This window comes from Entelurus aequoreus, linkage group LG06 (assembly GCF_033978785.1).
Source record: "Entelurus aequoreus isolate RoL-2023_Sb linkage group LG06, RoL_Eaeq_v1.1, whole genome shotgun sequence".
Taxonomy (NCBI): domain Eukaryota; kingdom Metazoa; phylum Chordata; class Actinopteri; order Syngnathiformes; family Syngnathidae; genus Entelurus; species Entelurus aequoreus.
In genome coordinates this window covers 70,199,582-70,221,436 of record NC_084736.1, presented here as the reverse complement: position 1 = coordinate 70,221,436, position 21,855 = coordinate 70,199,582, and the positions used below count along the sequence as shown (strand labels likewise).

General features: G+C 40.2%; 1 protein-coding gene across 6 annotated transcripts in view; it reads left to right on the top strand.

The window, feature by feature from the left end:
* The window catches only part of smtnb (smoothelin b), an 84,537-nt gene that overhangs the window by 15,267 nt on the left and 47,415 nt on the right, over positions 1-21,855 (top strand). For all 6 annotated transcript variants that reach the window (XM_062051389.1, XM_062051388.1, XM_062051392.1 and 3 more), the window contains exon 2: positions 20,264-20,421. In XM_062051389.1, coding sequence (XP_061907373.1) covers positions 20,264-20,421 — 158 coding nt within the window. The remainder of the gene's footprint in view (positions 1-20,263; positions 20,422-21,855) is intronic.

The following is a 21,855-nucleotide window of genomic DNA, read 5'->3' as shown; positions in this document are numbered from 1 at the left end:
TAATGCTACACTCAGAGCTGCTTAATCATAGTGTGAATTAAGCTGCGAAGAAGGAAAACGGATGTGCCGTCGTATGCAAACCTCCTATACAAACACACTGATTTGTATGATTGTAACATTACTCCCACATGTCCAGACTGACCTCCTAATACACATATTTGCACCTGTTTGACCATTTTTTTACATGGCAACTTTCGCTGTTCGTGTTTTTTACACACCTTTAGGTAGGGTTGCATGATTTTGTGAAAAACCTATTTGAGATTTTTCTCTCCAAAATTGCTGTTGCGCTTCCATTTGCGATTTATATGTTTTATACATATAAATTAATAACACTGCGGGAAAAAAAAAAAAAGAGTATAGAAAACGTGTTACTTTTAGACTGTCAATCAACATAATTTTGTCTCAAGGTGCCTCTCAGAACCATATGCAATAATCTACTTTCAAAATGATTTGGCTTTATGCAGACCGACTCAGAGCTTTTGTCTAAATCATGGTCTTAAACTAAATAAATATTCAATAAAAACTATACAGTGATCATAACGTAATCATAATGCTTGTAACCATTTAAAAGGATATACACTTATTTCTCATTACTGTGGAATTGTTTACCATTGTACTGTAATTGGAAGGTAAATACATTTCAGTTATCCTAAAACAAACCAAAAAATAAATTGCACTCATCTCTGAGCAGAACATCTTAAAGGCCTACTGAAATTAAATTGTTTTATTTAAACGGGGATAGCAGATCCATTCTGTGTCATACTTGATCATTTCGCGATATTGCCATATTTTTGCTGAAAGGATTTAGTAGAGAACATCGACGATAAAGTTCGCAACTTTTGGTCTCTGATAAAAAAAAGCCTTGCCTGTACCGGAAGTAGCGTGACGTCGCAGGTTGAAGGGCTCCTCACATTTCCCCATTGTTTACACCAGCAGCGAGAGCGATTCGGACCGAGAAAGCGACAATTACCTCATTAATTTGAGCGAGGATGAAAGATTTGTGGATGAGGAACGTGAGAGTGAAGTATTAGAGTGCAGTGCAGGACGTATCTTTTTTCGCTCTGACCGTAACTTAGGTACAAGGGTTCAATTGGATTCCACACTTTCTCCTTTTTCTATTGTGGATTACGGATTTGTATTTTAAACCACCTCTGATACTATATCCTCTTGAAAATGAGAGTCGAGAACGCGAAATGGACATTCACAGTGACTTTTATCTCCACGACAATACATTGGTGAAGCACTTTAGCTACGGAGCTAACGTGATAGCATCGTGCTTAAATGCAGATAGAAACAAAAGAAATAAGCCCCTGACTAGAAGGATAGACAAAAGATCAACAATACTACTATCAGGAGACACCAAACCAAACACTAGACCTGTAACTACACGGTTAATGCTCTGCCGCCTGTCGAAGCCTAGCAATGCTGTTGCTAACGACGCCATTGAAGCTAACTTAGCTACAGGACCTCGTCAGAGCTATGATAAAAACATTTACGCTCCACCTACGCCAGCTCTCATCTGCTCAACACCCGTGCTCACCTGCGTTCCAGTGATCGAAGGCGCGACGAAGGACTTCACCCGATCATCGATGCAGTCGGCGGCTAGCGTCGGATAGCGCGTCTACTATCCAACTCAAAGTCCTCCTGGTTGTGTTGCTGTAGCCGGCCGCTAATACACCGATCCCACCTACAGCTTTCTTCTTTGCAGTCTTCATTGTTCATTAAACAAATTGCAAAAGATTCACCAACACAGATGTCCAGAATACTGCGGAATTTTGCGATGAAAACAGAGTTGTTTGTGTTGGATACAATGATGTACCAATACTTCCGGTTCAACCATTGACGTCACGCGCAAACGTCATCATATCGAAACGTTTTCAGCCGGAAGTTTGCCGGGAAATTTAAAATTGCACTTTATAAGTTAACCCGGCCGTATTGGCATGTGTTGCAATGTTAAGATTTCATCATTGATATATAAACTATCAGACTGCGTGGTCGGTAGTAGTGGGTTTCAGTAGGCCTTTAAAGTGCATTTGTTTTCCTAGTTGGAAAAACTAAATTGTGTTGTTTTTTTTTGTTGCCAAGTCTCGCTCATGCGCCTGTGATGATGGTCTCATATTGCCCATCCGATTTGAAGCTGATATGTTACAACGGGACATTTGGCTTTGTAATCATATTTTTTCTATTAATGTTTGTTACTTCGCAGAACTTCCTACTAGGGAGTGAGTCGCAGGTAGGGAGGTGTGAATCCTGTGTGAGACAAAGATTGTGAATGACTGAAAAGAGGGCTCACTGCGTTCAGTTAATTCTACACACTCTGGTATTGAGAGCGATGCACAGAGTGAGACCTCGTTCTTCCTGTTTTGAAGCAAGAGATGAAGAAACACACACAGACATAGAAATGTATTGATGCCAGCAAAGTATTTCAACTTCATTTTCATTTATCGTTCGATTGATTGACTTGACTATCGGCTATCCAAAACTTTTTCCAAGGTGCAACTAGTGTTTGTTATTGTACTGGCTGCTTCCGCTCCAGCGCACACAAACATGCTGATTCCTTAAACACTTTTGATTGGCCAGGAGGAAAAGGACACGGGGCTCAACATTTCTGATTGGCGAACATGTTTTGTCACTCAAATGCCGGAGACGGCAGAGGAAAAAAATCGCACTAATTAAACTAATTAAAACCTTGATGTAAATTCAATGTCAATTAATCATGCAGCCCTACTTTGAGGCTTTTAAAAAAAAAAAAAAAAACATAGTTGGCATTTTTGCCCAACAGACTACCAAGCATTGTCGTGAAAACACCCCGGAAAATAAGTTAGCCATTTTTAGATTTGTACCTCACTTAAGTTTGAGGGTTTTTTTTGGACCTGTTGTTAATAAGCACGCGCTGCCGTCCCGCGTCGTACTTGATTAACTAAACGGTCGGCAGCTCATATGGCGACCTCTCCTACGCCGCTAATGCCATTTCTGCCCTTCCGCTTTAGTAGCCATTTAAGTTGCACTTCTAATCCCCTCCATGGCAAAACTTTTTTGTTTTTGAAATTAACGTTCAGCAGGCAGCATTTGTATATCCGCAAAAAATAACCAGTTGGTGTCCCACTTGTGTGCAGTGTCGTCTGTCTGAATGGCAGCCCCGTACTAAATCACCTGCTTAAGCTAATGAAGATAATGAACTTTCCAATGTTTTTTTCCACTCTGGAAATAAAATCTTTAACTAGTTAAATAGCTTTTTGTACTCACGGAATGCTATAGCAGGTGGTGAAGCAATGAGGTGGCGCCAGAACCCCACGCTTGTCTGCCTGAGATAATGGCACATACAGTGAGCTCATAAGAAGAAGCGAAGTACAAAAGAGAAACAAAAATGTTTTTTTCCGGGTTTTCTTTAATGCTGTAAACTATTCTGAAAAATTTTCACTTTGACTGGAGTTTTCTATAACTTTTTAGTTCTCCAACGTGGCCAAAACATACTGAAAAAAGTATACCTGAGGAATGAATGGCATCCAATGTGTGAATGAGTCGTCTCCAGTAAGTCAAACCTGTAGGACGAGCAGGTGCTTTTTTGTTTACTATGTGCAGCATCTGGCAGCGTCCTCTCATTACCTCTGTAAACCTGTGTTACAACACTAAAGGAATGAAGATTGATTTTTGTCTTCGTGCTTGTGATTTCTTTGCGGTCATTATAGAATAAAGTGATCAATAGGCACATTTCTGTGCATGGCGCCTGCTTGGCCGATTTCCCACAATGGATGTCTCACACAATGATTTGTAATGATTCCCACCCTGTGAGCGTCCCCTCTCCCTGGTGATCTCGAAGCATCCGTATATTTAAAATGTAGCAGCTTCGCTCCGTGATTAGGCCCCCGTGATATAGAGGACCTCTTGGGTCTTTGTTTTATGACCCTCCCGACTCTTTCTGCTTTTAGTGGTCACAGTGAGAGTGGAAGAATGAGTTTGTTTGTCCGCTCTCAGTTCAGCCGCCCCCCGACCCCAGGAGACATGTTGAAAAATGTCAGTTTTACAACAGGGAGCAATAAATCAGCAAAATTGTGCTGCATTATGCAACATGCCAGCAACATGGAACAAAGCAATACAGTCGTCCCTTGCTACGTCGCGCTTTAAATCTCGCGGCTTAGCATATTCTCCATGATTTTAGCCTAGACTAAGTGTTAAATTGAATTGTTTTAATATGTATTACAGTGCAATTTGTCTTATTTTATATGACAGTATATCGTGGGGATAACTATATTCACCAAGTGGTATTATTGTTTCCTGGTTAAGGTCAAACACTGCGAACAACAACACGGCAGCTTATCTTGGCGCCATCTTCACCACAACAATCTCAAGTTAATTTTTGGCGGAACAACTTCTTTATAACATGTCTATATTGGTAAGGATAACAGTTGCGAGTGTCACATCAGGCTAACAAAACTACTATAAAACTTCTATGACTAACTGCTACACTTAAGTGGATATTAACTATTTTGACGCACTTCATCTTGGACCTCAATAACACAGCTTTGTGACTGATGTGGAATCATAACACGGACATGCAATGCTCTCACGGAATGCTAACATAGCTAATGGTCGTAGCTGCGACTGTCAAGTTCACCCAAGTTTTTGCAAAACAACTAACGCTCGTGGTTTCAGCACATGGAAGTCCAGTTCTAATCGCAAGGAATTACCTGGAATGTGACAAAGTATTTGATGACGCTTGGAGGCTCTTCCGGGCTACCGGTAGGTAGTGTAATCTACAGTAGAACAGCCTCAGGCGAAACGGGTGTAAGGTGACTATATGGGTGTTATTTCTTGTTTAGAGGCCTCTAACAATGTTTAAAAAAGGTTTTTAGAAGGTCAGTAACATTTTGTTATGCTCCAACTAAACATTTTTTATTTATTAATAATAGTCCTATTTTGGGGGTGAACAAGGGGATTGGTCAAATGCAGAGGACAAATTTCACCACACCTAGTGTGCGTGTGACAATCATTGGTATTTTAACTTAACTTAACTCTTCATTTAGACTTTTTACTGACAAACACTGAAAATGGTCTCGGAGAATCTCCACCCTAACAATTTCCAGTGTCCTTAAATGCAGTTAGCGTGAAACGACACTGTGCAAAGAAAGCCATTCTTGCAGTATAAAATATTCTTGTGTGTACATGTGGCAAGCAGAAATGTGCTTTTGTGAGTGTCAACGACGAGCAAAGTGCAGAACTGAGCCCACCATCGTTCTGTCATCTATTGTCCTCTGAACAGAGCATTCGTCCCGCACTTGCAAACTCCTTGAACGGTTTAAAAGTGAGAGCGGCTTCTCTTCTTGAACCAAACAAGAACAGTGGAGAATAAGATAGTTTGACGTCTTCTATCCAAATATGCAGAACAGAGATAAGAAGTAACCGGAATTTGTTGGTTTAAACAGGAAACTTCTTTGACTGGATGCAGCTATAAATGACCATATTTAGTAACGATCCTATAAGGCTAAAAGTTTGGAGGGCTTTGTGTTTATTGTGGTGAAACAATGCATTTGGATGAATGCAACATTTTTGCCCTTTCTATTTCAGCAAGCATTTCTCTGTGTGAGGTTGAATTCAAGTTCAGCTCAACTGCTTTTGAATAAGGGGTGTTTTGTTTCAAACAGTATCATTGTTTCATAAAGGAATAATGTGACTGTTTTATGCCTAGCTTTGCAAACAAACGTCCCGGAGATTGACATCGGTTGTGTTGGTGTGGTAATGTGATTACATTCTTACAGTAAGTGAATTACAGGTTTGATGGGCCGCACACGTCTGTTTTTTGTCTGCAGGGTGTTGCAGTGCAATCTTACGGTCCTTTTTAATAGTTTGTGATGCACACGGCCTCCAATGACAATGTAGTGCAAAATGTGTTTACACTGAGGTTTGTCTTCTAATCGTCTTTGGTGTGAGGGATCCAGAGGTTGCTTGCCAGTAGTTTTTCAGCTTCTACACTGCCAGCAGGTTGCTTTGAAATGAACAGAGTAAACACTTTAGTTGGATGCTGTTATCTAGTTTCCATGGAGACGTCACAAAGGTGGTTTTGTCTGCTCTTCGTAGGTATGAATGCGTTTGGACAGACTTTGTCAAAGTCCTACGTCATTTTCCGCAATGTGGGCAGGTGTGTTGGCAAGATTAAAATGTGAATGAAAGATGTCTGGTCTTAAAAAAGGCTGGAGCAAAGGGAGCCACTTTAGCTTTTGGCCCATAACCATTTAACGATTAATTACAAACTGGATTAAGAACAATTATATACCGCAAAGTTTTAGATTCATGATCATTCTGCAGTGCACCGACAGAGGGCTTATAATAAACAAATTATGTCCTAAATAGGCTGTTCTTCTGGCTGCTGTAAACATAGGACAGATTCCCTCCCAACTGTAAAAGTATGGAAAAAGGACAGCATTTTAGGTTAGGTGGGTAGGTTTAGGTTAATGTGAAATCTCACCTTGGTGTGAATTGCTTGTTTGTCCGAATGCGCTGTGATTGACTGGTGACCTCTCACTGAAAGTCAGCTGGGATGGGCTCCAGCTCACCCAGGACCATGAACAGGATACGAAATAAAAAATATAATGGATATTTTAAATTGGCTAAGTTAGGACAAATAATCTTAGTTACCATATTACAGTGGTTTTAGTTGTTTTTGTAGGTTCATGTAATCGAGAATACTTTTAACAGCGTTAACAGTTGAAAATGCAAAGAAAAACTAATTGTAGATTTTTTCAGGTGTCGTGTAATTGTATCCCAAGTAACCAAACCTTTGTACCCCTAACCTAAAAAAAACCTTTGCCAGATCCTCCTAACAGTAGTTTAAAAAAAATGCCCGAATCCAGACCGTGATCCAGATCAGCTCCAAAATATAACCGCTTATTGCTTATCTCATTTCTGGCATTTAGGAAAGATTAATTAAAATTCAGCCTTTAACGTTTTAAGCTATCTATAGTGGTATGAAAGAAACTGATGTTTAACGTGTTCATAAAGTTGTGAGTATTCCACAATAAAATGAGGAATAACTTGGATGAAAGAGAGAGAACATTTGGTGCGGGCAATGATAAATGTGAGTTCTCGAATTTAAATCCCTATGGAAAGAGTCATTTCCTTAGATCTACTCGGAAACATCCAGCGGATGTTGATGTTTGGACTTTCCAGCTCGCTGTTGTAAATGCTGCGAGATTCTGAAGTTATACACAGCTCATCTGTTCAGCGGCGCACGTCTCACTGCTTTTGTTAAAGTTAACTGTGGATTAAGCCAGTCAGCATCTGTTTGAACAAACAGTTTGTGCACAAACTTAATGCTGCTTCCTGTCGCGAGATATCCACACACAGCTTCAATTTGTCTGGTGACCCCACAGGATAATGGAATCGTATCAGGAAAAGTATGTAGGCTCCTTCGTGATCAGGCTATAATATGACATCGGAGGGTTGCAAAAATATATTTCCGGAAGCAACAGCCCACATACTTTGTCTTCAAGGTGTGTTTCAAGTATGTCTACACTAAGACTTCAAAGACTTCAAAGGAAACAAACTTTAGATGTTATGTCATATCTTGTTTTTTTACCTCAGTAATACTGTTAATAGTTGTATGCTTTTATGCCTTCTCGTTTCAAGCTACAGTACTTCAGGTTATTTGGGAGCATACCTTATTACTTTTACCTTGGAATCCACCCAATGGACTAAATGTGTTGTGGACAAAAACAAACTGTTATTGTACCAGGTTTTAGACATTGTAATTATAAAACTTGCTTTGTTCCACTTGTGACTGAATTGAAATGATCTTGCGGTGCATTTCATGGTGTTTTATAGAACGCTGTTCATGCTTTGTACCCCCCTCTGGCCCGAATGCATTCTGCCATGTGTCCCCTCTATGTTTGCTCTCTGGACTGGAAAGTGGGACATTATATTCCCATGTCTCTGTCTGCCATACCTTCAAGTTGTAGTTGAAAGTTAAGCTTCTGTGCACCATGTAGCTGTATTCAAAGGGAGCACGTTGCCACATGCTACATTCATTCTTCTCCTTTTTTAAAGTTATTTCACAGGTGCTGCCTGTGTAGTTGCACGCCCAGTGTGGGATCCAACCTTAAATCTGGTTTCTTTGTTAATCTTCCTGGTGTGAGCGAACTAAACTAATTATTCTATTAAACAGATTGCCTTAAGGGGCTCTTGAGTATCCTCACTACATTTCTATTTTTTTGCTGGGTCTTTGTGGGCCCACTCTGTGTGCATGTATTGTTTCCCTCAGTCATATAAACGACGACTAGCAGACTTCCAGTTCAATTCTGCAGTTGGTACCAAAGCCAGAAAATTGCTACGAATGGGATAGAAACATTTGACTGTATTCCTGATTATTTGAGCTTGCACTACAGTGGCAGCTGGTAATACACTTCAGCTTTGTTACAAGGAGTGTCCTCTGTCCTTATAAGGCAAAACTTCCTCATAGCCCTGACACCAGAGAGTTAAAAGTCCTCTGATCTGATCTGCTGCCTGGATGCACTCTAACCTCAGCTGAATCTGGAAATGGTTATTCTCGTGCTCAATTTCTACCACAACACATTGTACCCTTGAACCTCACTCACACCTGAATGCATGGGTTATACACACCAGCTTCTCTCTGTTCTGTACTCTCTGCATTTTCACAAATTAGTGCGTAAAAGTGCTGCATTAAACTAATCCGAGCAGCATATGTGTGCACACTGGGGGTCAAAAGGTCAAGATTTGGCCAGAGGGGTCATTGTGCTGCTCCCAGACAGGTCTAGCTGGATGTTTTTAGGGCTTTTTCTCACACAGTGTTGCACTGATAGTACCTTGTCCTTGATGTGGTCAAGCAAACTGTAAACTTAAGCGTTGACATTTAACAAGTCTTTAACTACACTCAGGATACATTTTGGTTGTCTTACCTTTTTAATGTGATTTAAAACCTAAGCTGCAGTTAAACAATTTGGAGTTTGACCACAATATTTAGGGAATATTGACAGCGTTTGAACCAATTGCAATACATCAGCATAAATCTGTGCTTTTTTGTTTTGTCCGGTTTTATTTTTTGAAGCCTTATTCCAAAAGTACCAGCAATTGCAAAGATTGTTAATATAACAATATTAGAAGAGAAGACTGAACATGCATAAATTTAAAGCCTACTGAAATGATTTTTTTTTATTCAAACGGGAATAGCAGATCCATTCTATTTGTCATACTTGATCATTTCGCGATATTGCCATATTTTTGCTGAAAGGATTTAGTAGAGAAAATCGACGATAAAGTTTGCAACTTTTGCTCGCTGATAAAAAAAAGCCTTGCCTGTACTGGAAGTAGCGTGACGTCACAGGAGCTAGTATTCCTCACAATTCCCCATTGTTTACAATGGAGCGAGAGAGATTCGGACCGAGAAAGTGACGATTACCCCCATTAATCTGAGCGAGGATGAAAGATTCGTAGATGAGGAACGTTACAGTGAAGGACTTGAGAGGCAGTGATGGACGTATCTTTTTTCGCTCTGACCGTAACTTAGGTACAAGCTGGCTCATTGGATTCCACACTCTCCTTTTTCTATTGTGGATCACGGATTTGTATTTTAAACCACCTCTGATACTATATCCTCTTGAAAATGAGAGTCGAGAACGCGAAATGGACATTCAGTGCCTTTTATCTCCACGACAATACATCGGCGAAATGCTTTAGCTACGAGCTAACGTGATAGCATCGTGCTTTAACTGCATATAGAAACAAAAAAAAATAAACCCCTGACTGGAAGGATAGATAGAAAATCAACAATACTATTAAACCGTGGACATGTAAATACACGGTTAATGCTTTCCAGGCTGGCGAAGGTTAACAATGCTGTGCTAACGACGCCATTGAAGCTAACTTAGCAACCGGACCGCACAGAGCTATGCTAAAAACATTAGCTCTCCACTACGCCAGCCAGCCCTCATCTGCTCATCAACACCCGTGCTCACCTGCGTTCCAGCGATCGGCAGAAGGACGAAGGACTTCACCCGATGCGTTTGGCGGCCCGGAGACGTAGGAAGTCAAGGTGAGGTCGCCGGCTAGCGCGTCTGCTCTCCAACAAAGTCCTCCTGGTTGTGTTGCTGTAGTCCGCTGCTATACACCGATCCCACCTACAACTGTCTTCTTTGCAGCCTTCATTGTTCATTAAACAAATTGCAAAAGATGTCTAGAATACTGTGGAATTATGAAATGAAAACAGAGCTTTTTGTATAGGATTCTACGGGGTACCATAACTTCCGTTAAACTGACTTCGTCACACGCATACGTCATCATACCGCGACGTTCAGCCTGATATTTCCCGGGAAATTTTAAATGTCACTTTATAAGTTAACCCGGCCGTATTGGCATGTGTTGCAATGTTAAGATTTCATCATTGATATATAAACTATCAGACTGCGTGGTCGGTAGTAGTGGGTTTCAGTAGGCCTTTAATAGACTCAATTAAATTGTAACATGAATACCTGTTGTCACTTTTTTACAGTGGTTAGCTTATTTTTCATTCTTGTGACTGGTAAGTTTTAAAAAATACAAACAAATACAGAAGGCCTCACTGTACTAAAAATGTTCTTGTTTCTACTTTCTGCATTAAAAAAACAAAAAAAACATTATAGACCCTTGTATTTAGGTCAGAAGCACAACAGAGAGTGTTTTTGAAAATATGCAAGAGAATTAGCCACAGAGGATTGTGGAAATTACTTTAAAAAATGACTTTTGGCAAACCGTAACCGACTTCCAGATTCGTGTGGTATCACGAGGGGATGGAAGCCATAGGTGGCCAAATACAATATCCATCCATCCATTTTCTACCGCTTGTCCCTTTGAGGTCGCGGGGGGTGCTTGAGCCTCTCAGCTGCAATAATACTACATCTACATCTAAGCCAGGCATTCCAATGAGACCAAAAAGTAGATGGATGGCGTACTCAATTTGAAATGGACAATGCATACACTAGAACGTCTTATTGTATCCTCAGTCCAATTTTCGTACATGCGTTTGATGGGCTTAGACCACAAGCGTCCCCCTGTTGCTCTGAAAAAGCCATGAGCCTGTCTGAATTCAATACGTGTGATCTGCTTTTGATTCAAAATTGCTTGTGCAGTTTAATACTGTATTCGATTATTTGTCGTTGCGTTCATTCCTGTGGGCAAATGTTTTGAAATCTTAACATTTCAGAAGGTCCATTTTAGACATTCCACTGTGTTTTTAATTTAGCTAAAGACTCCTGTAATAAACTGAAGGTAATTGCTTCTGTCTTGCACCAAGCTACACCCATCTAAAAGTTCAGTCAAAATCTGCCTGTAGTTTTTTGCATTAGCACGCAAATAGGCAAACACATCTGCAGCGCTAGTACATAATCCGTTTTCAAAGCGGTAGGTCCACAACTAATGAAAGGTGTCGACGAGAGGGGTGTCACTCAGCTGGTTAACCACTTGCTCTTTACTGTATTTGTCCAGTAATTTAGCAGAGTGAAATGTTTCTTTTTCAGTCTTTTCTGTATTTGTGGAGACAGGTAATGGATGGCTGAACCACATTAATAATAGCTTTTTTTTGTGTGTATGTGTTGGGTCAACCTTGAGTATATGCTTTGTTTGACCTTATTTCACATTTGGCACAATCTGCTAAACTGGCCTTGCAAATGTTAAAATTCAGTTCAGTCTGTGGTTGAGATGAGTTCAAAGGGTGAGAGCATGATCAGTCACCAGCTTGGATGGGATTAAACTCAACTACTAACGCGCCTAATTGACTGTGATTGATTGATCTGCTCAGTCGGGACATCTTTGGATGGGTTACAGTGCCTGCATCCCAAATGTTTGAGTATTTTGTTTGTCACCGCAGTTTGATTCCTTCCACGTCACACCGCAGACTTACTGATCAAGTACGCCAGCGTATAGAGCAAACACTGTCATTAGTCTGTAATGATCATCTGTAATGATTGACCAAGTTTGTCTTTCCTGTCTTCACCCTGTCAGTCAACCACCGCCACTGTCCTGTTTGCTATCTTCCTATCTGTCGGGTGAGTCAAGTGACTCCACCGACGACAGCAGGTGTGTAAGCAGGCGACAGGTAACGCAGACTGTAACAAGGCTACACCAGAGCCATTGCTAAGGGTACTGACAGCTTGTAGTTTTTATGAGCATGCATCATCGTGTCTGTGTGTGTGCGTGTGTGTGTGTGTGTGTGTGTGTGTGTGTGTGTGTGTGTGTGTGTGTGTGTGTGTGTGTGTGTGTGTGTGTGTGTGTGTGTGTGTGTGTGTGTGTGTGTGTGTGTGTGTGTGTGTGTGTGTGTGTGTGTGTGTGTGTGTGTGTGTGTGTGTGTGTGTGTGTGTGTGTGTGTGTGTGTGTGTGTGTGTGTAAGAGACCCACTTGTGTATCAGTTCTGACTCACCGTCTGCTAGCCAGCAACGTGGCGTGAAAGGCGTTTCTGGTCTGCATATAACGGCTCTTCTCTGGGTCAAACAGTGGATGTTTTCAGGCAGTACTGTGGAGTTTATGGGGTTTATTTTGGGAAAAAAACAGCAACTTTCAGTTCTGGTAAGGTGTCTGGCAACCTCATTTTTTCCATCTCCTCTCCATACCCCAGTGTCTCCTGGTGTAAAGGCCACTGCAGCTGGACTCTGTGCCTGTACTCATTTCCCCCTTCTGCCTTTAACGGTTACCCTTGTTTTTGTTGGCATGTGCTTTAGTATGAGGTGCGTTTTGTTTGCTTGCGTCATGGCCACTCGTTCATTTACAGTGCTGGAAGGCTACTGTTTTGTTGTTTCTCTCTTTTATATATGCAGGAGGAAAGTCGGTGCAGCTTTTGGCTTCATGCCAGCTAACTCTTGTGTTGACTTTAACGCTGCAACCAATCAAAATGCATAAAACACATTTTAAACCTTAGGTGCTGCTGTTTTGAATTTCTATGTCAAAGTCTTGATGGTTGGGTGTTTCAAGACTTGAATCATGTCTTTTTACAAAGTAAAAATACATCCATTTTCTACCGCTTGTCCCTTTTGAGATCGCGGGGGGTGCTGGAGCCTATCTCAGCTGCATTCGGGCGGAATACATACTACTTAAAAAAGTTTATTCGATTAATGGGGTAATCGGATAAAACACATTTTGTAGCGGCAATGCATAACTTTTATTTCTTTCTAATATATGTACGTAATCAACATTGAAATTGCACTTTGACATGTGTGTATACACAAAAATGAAACAAATCTCTCTGCTTTTTGCCGCCACACAAATCACGGCACCCACGCACCACTACCCATGTGTGCTCTTTTGTAGCGGCCGTGCGGAAACCCATCCATCATCCATTTTCTACCGCTTGTCCCTATCTCAGCTGCATTCGGGCGGAAGGCGGGGTACACCCTGGACAAGTCGCCACCTCATCGCAGGGCCAACACAGATAGACAGACAACATTCACACTCACATTCACACACTAGGGCCAATTTAGTGTTGCCAATCAACGATCCCCAGGTGCATGTCTTTGGAGGTGGGAGGAAGCTGGAGTACCCGGAGGGAACCCACGCAGTCACGGGGAGAACATGCAAACTCTGCACAGAAAGATCCCGTGCCCGGGGTTGAACTCAGGACCTTTTGTATTGTGAGGCAGACTCACCCTCTGTCACCCGTGCTGCCTAACCATGTCTGCATATTTACGGTTCCGGGTACTCGATGAGGTCTAGATTTTCTGTATTTGTATTTGTTACTCTCATTAAACGATAAATTGACACAATTCTAATGAATTTCATCGATTGACCGGATTAATTGTTGCAGCAGACCACCCCACCCCCCCACCCCCCAAAAAAAATGTGTTAGTCTATACAAAGGCATTGTTTGTATACAGTAGTCCACAACATTCATCTCAAAGTATATGTATTTTAGAAAAAAATGTGTATACATCATTTATTCCAATCAATATGGTGATCAATTTGAGGGAAAACAAGCACTAGTGCGTATTTCTTCACATTAAATGTTCCAAAGTGTTTTTAGAAAAAAAATTATGCTGTGATGTTGAACCAAAACATTTTTTTTTTTTTTCAGTCAATGTGACTGCTGATTTTTGAATATATTAGTCAAGTCTTCCCTGTCCTTTCCCATTAAAAAAAATACAAATAAAAAATAAAAAAAAGTCAGGTTGCTGTGACATCAAACACAATTTTGCATTGGTATAAAATGCCAAATGTGCAGTTGTAGATTAAGAAATCAGGGCAAGCCTAATCATATTAGTACAGTACATCCAGATCCTTAACATGTATGTACTGTAATACATTTAGAAATTAATTTACAGTACAGGGTTGGTCGTCACACTCATATCTCGCCACCAGAGAGCGCTGTGTCTCAAATTGGAAATAAGGAAATTTACAAAATTGGGATCAAAGCTCACTTGGTGTCCTGGAAAATGATGTTTGTGTCAAATTGTAAATATTTAGCGCCTCAATATTTTTCTTCTAGGCTCTTTTACACTGACTTTTTAAGAAAACAATTTTTACCCTTAAAAAGTACACAATAACATTGTGTTTGATAACCTACACTCTGATGTGGTTGGTTGTCACAATATGACCGTACCTTAATCTCAATTTAATGCAGAATGACTATTGAAAGATGTTTTGATGATGAGCATTTCATACTACAGTAAATTGTGTGACAACCAACCCCTGCTATATTTTACAATTACACACAGATGTTTTTAAAGGAGGAGATGCCTGTTTACATTACTTTCTATACAAAGAGTGTAAAAAAAGACCTGTAAGTGGTTTAGGCAGTTAGAGCATCCATCCTGCTAAAACGGAGAGTAACACTTCTGTTTTTTAACAAGTTGTACGGGATGTATCTTAAATCTGATATGAGCTGATTGTACAACAGAAGTAAATCAGTTGAGTTCTTAACTCAAAAGCTGAGATTAGTGTTTTCGACGCATGGTCTGTGTTAGATCCGTGTAATGAATAAAGGAATCAGTCATGCTAAAACTTGGCAGGGGACCACACAGTCAGTCAGCAGTGAGCTCAGTAACAGACGGCTCCCCCGAGCATTACGTTTATCTCGTGTTTTGGAGGGAGACACAATGGCTAATGACTGAAACAAGCACGTGTTGTCATTTCCTGTCTCCCCTAAATATTTCTCTGCAGTTTCAAATAAAATTCTGTCCTTACCACCAAGTCTTTCCTCTTGAGTCAGCAGGAATGTGAGGAATGACCTGTCCCCTTTCCCGCCCAGTTTTCTACTCTGCCCATTTTTAGACATAGGCAAGCCCAGCTTCATTTTTTTTAACTTGTCCTCTGATCTCTATCCTTATTTTAACTGTTTCCGCTCTTCTCCTTCCTCCTCTGATCGTTCTTCTTAGCATCTCCCATTTGTTTTTTTGCAGTCACTTCAGCACTTAAAATTTCCACAAATGACAGCACAAGGGTGATGCATACTTTAGTCAAACCGCAGCAAGACTTCAAAAACCATTGGTCATCCCTTGTGAGCCTCCGCCTCCTAGTCAACGCATCAACCCCTACTTTGGAGCTGTCAAAGCTTGCAGCTTGGCATAATAAGCACATCCAGCTTGTGGAAGCAGGATGGCACAGAGAGAGAGGAGGCCTGCTGTTTCTCCGCTGCACATTTGGACCTGAGCAGCAGGCATCCTTAAGGAGAGTGGCTAAGCGTGACGTGTATCAACCTCCTTTAGACCACTCACCTCTGCATGTGTTGACAGGTTCCTGCTGTCTGTCAAAAGAGATCGGGCTCATATTATGGCAGACAGATCCATCTGCCCTCACATGCTCACAACCTTAAAGAACCTGGCCGCGCACACACTTTTATGCCTTGGTTATAAGAAATTAGAATCAACTTCAAATAATAAACTGAAGAGAGAGAGTATGTCAGCCCCAAAGAGCTGAAGCTACACCGCTCTGGTGCACCCGTCTTCTCATATTAGAGAAGAGCTACAGCAATTAATTGATTCATTTGATTTAAAAAAAAGTTTTGATTCATATCTTTTGGTATATTATAGTCAAAAGTACAATTTGATTGTGTGTTTGTTACATATTGAGGCTATAAATTGTTATTCGATACTTGATTAATCAAACAAACTACTCCAGATGACTTGATTACTAAAATAATCAATAGCTGTAGCATACAGATGTTCACTTGTCCACAAATTTAGTTTGACCGGTCACTTCATTAGATACACCTTTGCACTGCTTGGTTCAGGGCTGCAGGTATCGATTATTAATTTAATTGAATAATCCATCTTTTAAACGATTAAATCAAAGAAATAAAATATAAATACAAGCTTTATTCCAATCGAAATAATCGATTAATTGTTGCAGCCCTAGATAGGTTAGGTTACTTTATTCAGCTATATAATCGAGGGAAATAGTATATGCATGATGCTGTGCATGTGTGAATTAGTCCTTCATGATTTAGTATTTTGTTAGGTTTCTGTCTCTTCTTTTATCCACTTTGTGGACCTGGCCGGAAGATGTGAACATGTGACACAACCAGGAAGTGTTGCGAAGGCTAAACAGTCCCAATTCACGTCGCACCAGCTGCCACTGAAGGACTCCTTCCAGGACCCACGCTTTCTCGACCGCATGAGCTGGGTCCTTGGAACAGGGTATCTACGGGGTCTAAAAAAAAAAAATCTTAATTCAACAATTTAAATTTAAGGCCTTAAAATGTCTGGAATTCCCCCAAAAAATCTATTTACGTTACTTTTATTTAAAAAATGCATAAACTTCAGTCTTGCTTTTAAGTGTTTTGATTTTTGAGGACGCTATAATGTAACTACAAAATGGAACTTAAGTAGGTTACCTGTTCGCAATACGCAGCGGTGTGTTGTTACAGCTTAGCATAGCAGCACAGAAAACTTAACGAAGCCCACAGCAAAGCCAAGGTACTTGCGTAAGATGGGTAAGTTCAATGAATTGTGGCTGTAGAACGATCGATTTAATGCATGCTTGAAACCGGTGAATGGAAACCAGCAAAGTGTTTAGGACCCGGATATGGAGCCATCGAGTAGGAAAGCGTTTGTAAACATTGCAGTGAAAGTGAATGGAATGATGATGTAAAAATAAAAAATCCGGGATATATATATGTGACAAAAGCTGCTAAACGCCACAAACACTTGGACAACTATACAAGGATCAGCTTAATCCCACGCCCAAAGGAGTGTTACTGTATGTGGGGATAATAGCACCAATTGCCAAATGAGCTTAATGAGATGTTAACTACTGAAATCATACTCACACATACTGTACCATAAGCACATGTTAACTTAACTCAGCAGTGGAACTATAAAAAAACATAATTGTCTTATTTCTAACATTTATTCCAATTTCAGGTTAGCTTCTCATGCCTGATCTTTTCTTCAAGTTAATACAGCAACTGACATTAAAAGCTATAAAGTTTGTCTGTTTAATATTTACACTCAGTTTATGGCGGGGTGAGAAAAGCAAGGAAGATTTGCGAATGTCATCTGTCATGCCTAAATAAAAACTAGTTCTTGTTTATTGGCAATATGTTTTCGAAAAATGTATTTATACATACCAGTTACAAAATGAGCTAAGCAAATTTGAATGTTATCCACATTATTCACATCCAAATTCTGTTTGAGGCCTGCAAACCATAATTGCCCGCTTTCTTTTTAGACTATCTCTGTCTGCACGTTCTGCTTTTCACAACAGTGTGCTGATACAGTAGCAGTACTGTAGATATTTTTATCTGTTTGCTCAGTTCTGACAGCCGCAAGAAACACTGCAAGTTACCCATTTAGCTTTAGCAGAGATGCCAACAGTCCCTTTCACAGACAATATATTATTGTGCTTTACTATTGCTGACGTTGTGGTTGTTGTTACATGCAAACACTTGATATGCAAGAAAACACTTCTATGGCAAATCTGAAAAATGGCTGTTATGTTTGCTGATATTTTTTTCAATTAGTTTACAATAGAAAGGTTTCTTGTGTATTTAGTTAAACCATGTTGTTTTCCATTATGAGAGCAGTGAATTAATTCATATATTTGCAATTCTTTCTGGCCCTCTGATTTTCCTTTGTCTTTGGCCTTTTTTGTCTGTATGGATGTGAATTGTTTTAAAGGGGAACTGCACTTTTTTGGGAAATTTGCCTATTGTTCACCATCATTATGAGACAATAACACACGTGTCTTTTTTATTTTAAAGATAAACGCTTGGAAGATGCAGCAAATGGGAGTCACTGTTGTAGCCTTCAAAGCCCTCTAAAACAACTTAAAATCCCTCCATCAACATTTTATATACACTGCTTGTGTGTATATATATGTAGTAACATACATGTTCATAACAATATGTAATATTTACTGTATTTTGGTCATTTTAGTCATTGCCTAATTCTTCGGGGCATTTATTTCCGTTTCCGTAGCAGTGCACGTTCGACAATGTGTGTTCCTACTTCCGGACAAAAAATGTGTGCTTGTGTTTGTTCTAATCATGGCAGACTTTCACAAACAACGAAGACAACTATTTTTAGAGGATTCACAACCTTATCTTTTTGAATCCGAATATATGGAGGATGAACTACTGCTTTTAGAAGCCAGCACGAAGGAAGCGTGAGGCGTTGGAGCAGACGGAAGCTGACAGAAAGTGAATTGAAGCTGCAAAATGTAGAATATGGAGACAAACTATTTCGACATAAATGGCGTGCTTACCCACAATTAACCGGAAAAACGTCCTTGGCCAGCTAGACCAAGGAGACAACTGTCCATCGAGTGAGTCACACTTTATATTGATCATGATACATGCACCACCTCATGCATGTATCATGACAGACCGCATATGCTAGCTGTGTACTAACAAAACATAAAATGTGGGTTAGTACTTTACAGACACTGTAATATAATTGTTCATTGTAGCTGAGATAGGCTCCAGCGACCCCAAAAGGGAATATGCGGTAGAAAATGGATGGATGGATGGATGTTTTTCAGTCAGTACAGATTGGTGTCTGATCGCATTGTGTTGTGTATTACAAACTCAAAAGTGTTTTGTGCTGACGTAGAAGTTAGCATATCTCTTTCCGTAGTTAGCCTCTACGGCTAATACCGTAGCACGCCGATGTGTTAGTACGCTAGAAAAAGCATTCCTCAGTGTTTGCGCTTACAACAAAAATGTTGCTACAGTTTGGTTATTATACAGGTTACGGAATCGTAAATGAAGTATTGACGGTTTTTGAATGCATTTTTAAAGATATTTAGTGGTAGAATTGATTGCTCCCATTAGCTGCATTGCTCGCCACCATGAACGAGCCAATGTTTGTTAGAAAGCAAAAAAAAACAAAACCTTTTTGTCTTGTTTCACGAGGATTGTGAACGATTAGGCAAAATAAAAAATATATATAGTTCCCCTTTTAATTTTTTTTGTCAATATGGTCTTTAAAAAGTCTTAAGTCTTAAATTTGACCTGTGAAACCTGCAGACACCAAATTGGGACAATTGACTGCATTAGGCGCAAACTAATGCTTTTGGTATAACGTAACAAGCGGTATTATTGTAGACCAATCAGCCAGTCAGAGCGTACATTTGTTCAGGTCTCTGATTGGTTGCCTTTTTGACACAAAAAGGACTGTCAAAACTTGCACGAGTGCACAGCAGAAATTTGAGCGAGTGTAGAAAAAAAATCTAAATGAGCAGAGGGGTGAGGTTCACAGAGAGAGGAAGAGAAGGGGTGCTAGCGAGCGCATTCTCAAAACCTCAAAATTAAGACCCAACTGTAACGCCATAGGTCTTGTGGCATTGAATTGCATAAATGTTTCTCATATTTTGGTCATCTCATTTAGGGATAAGATGGGGGCAACATATTAGGAACACATTTCTGTATGACGACCATGTGGGCTTCAACCATATCATACACTAACGAATACCCTTTGTCTTTTCTGAAATGCATCTCTTGCGATGTACCTATTGGTGTGACCAATGACTGTGTAACTACTCATTGACTGGCCTGGCAGCCACCTCTTTTTGTTACAGGTCTGTGATGGCTGAAAATAATGAAAATACTTTCTAACCTGTTTCTAAAACAGACAATGCAACACAAGTCACTTATTTGTATCCTGTATTATTATTATTATACCAGACTTATTAGTAGGAGACCCATATTTTATGTGGTTACTTCCTTGAATGGGACTGTGCATTTAAATTAACGTAGGATTGGAAAGTGGCTGATGCTTGACAGCGTGGCGCCCTGCTATGTCTGCACCTTCATCATTCGGCTCCCTCTGTTTGTCTTTTTGTGGTGCACATGCAGTTGGATGGAACCGTGGATCTGGACGAGAGACGCCTCATCCGTTCAGCCATCCGGGAGTTGAGAAGGAGGGAGATTGAGGACATTGAGGCTGCGCTGGCCAGTAAAAGGTTTCGCCCCACACGACACCAACAGCAGGAGGACAAGGAGAACCAGCACAGGTGAAACCACATATGCACAAACAGAGCACGATTGTCCCAATTCCAAACTGCACCAGCCAAGGTGAAATGGAGATGCTGAGAAAATGCACATAAAGGCAGATGCCGCATTCCCTAGCACACCAGTAGGAAAAGTCTGGAAATGTGAAGTTGCTAAATCGTAAATGGTAACCACAGTAGACTTTCCATTATGTTTTCCTTTTTTATAAAATAGTCTTCATATCGGGTTAAACGTCAGCATTTAAACCATGAGTCTGATAGAAAAGTGCAGGCTGTGTAAGAAGTTTTATCATTACACTTTTTTCCTTATTGGCCCCATTCTTAGCTTAGTCATGGAAAAAAACGTTGCATTCAGGGACACATTTTGGATTTTAGAAGTGGTATGATGCTTGCGTTTAGGGGCATGTCCTGAAGGGATTAGATGCATGATTTGGAGTAATATGAATGGGAAAGAAATTGTTCAATCATTTATTTTTTTGTACGAAATAACGAAATTAACCGAATGAAAATATATAACTTTGATTTTTCAAGATTGCTTTGTGATTTAGTTTGTTTACCTTGTATGTCCTGGCGGGTAATCTAAGCATGTCAGCAAGAACAAAAGATTGATACTTAAGACATTACGCTGCGGTGGCAAACGCACAGCAATGTCCAAAACACACGAAAAAGACAAACACTTGCAACTTCACAATACACAACACACAGATGTTGTGCAAATGCACAGCAATGTACAAAATGCACACAAACCCCCAAAATACATTAATTACATGGAAAACGCAACTTGCTAGGTCAATTAAATATATTTCTTAAAAGTTGAATAAATACTGGAAATGTACATTTTCACTCTGCTAACTTTCTTCTAGGCATCCAGTTGTCCATTTTTTTCTCTCTCTCAGACCTGGCGCCACTAGTAGGCCTATATTTCCTAGGAGCATGCTAGCTTCCGGTTTTATCATACTTCTCCAGTTTTTTTTTTGAGGGGGCGGGGGGTTGTGTGTGTTTTGGATCTCATTGTGCGCTTGCCTCACACTGTCATCACTTGTGAAGTTGTGTATTGACGGTTTGGACACCCCTGTTGGCCTACCAGGAATCTCAAACACAATTACCTTGCAATTTTATTGTGTTAGTGCAAGTCTTAGTCAAAATAACTACCTTTTAAGTAAAGCACGACACTTCTCTTGTTTGGATTTTTTTTGTCTGTTTTGTGTTTGTGATTCATATTGCTGTGTGGAGGCCAAGTCGCTCTTATATCGCAGATGACACATTCTGTCAATTATTTAATCGTCACATTGGCAAGAAGGCAGCCTCAGAAAGCCAATCAATCTTTCCACCTGGCGCTAGTGTTTTACTTGTCTCCATTCAATAGTGTGACATTATTTTTGGACAAGGGAACAAAAACTGCTTTTTGGAAAAAGTGCAGGGGACATGTCCCCCACA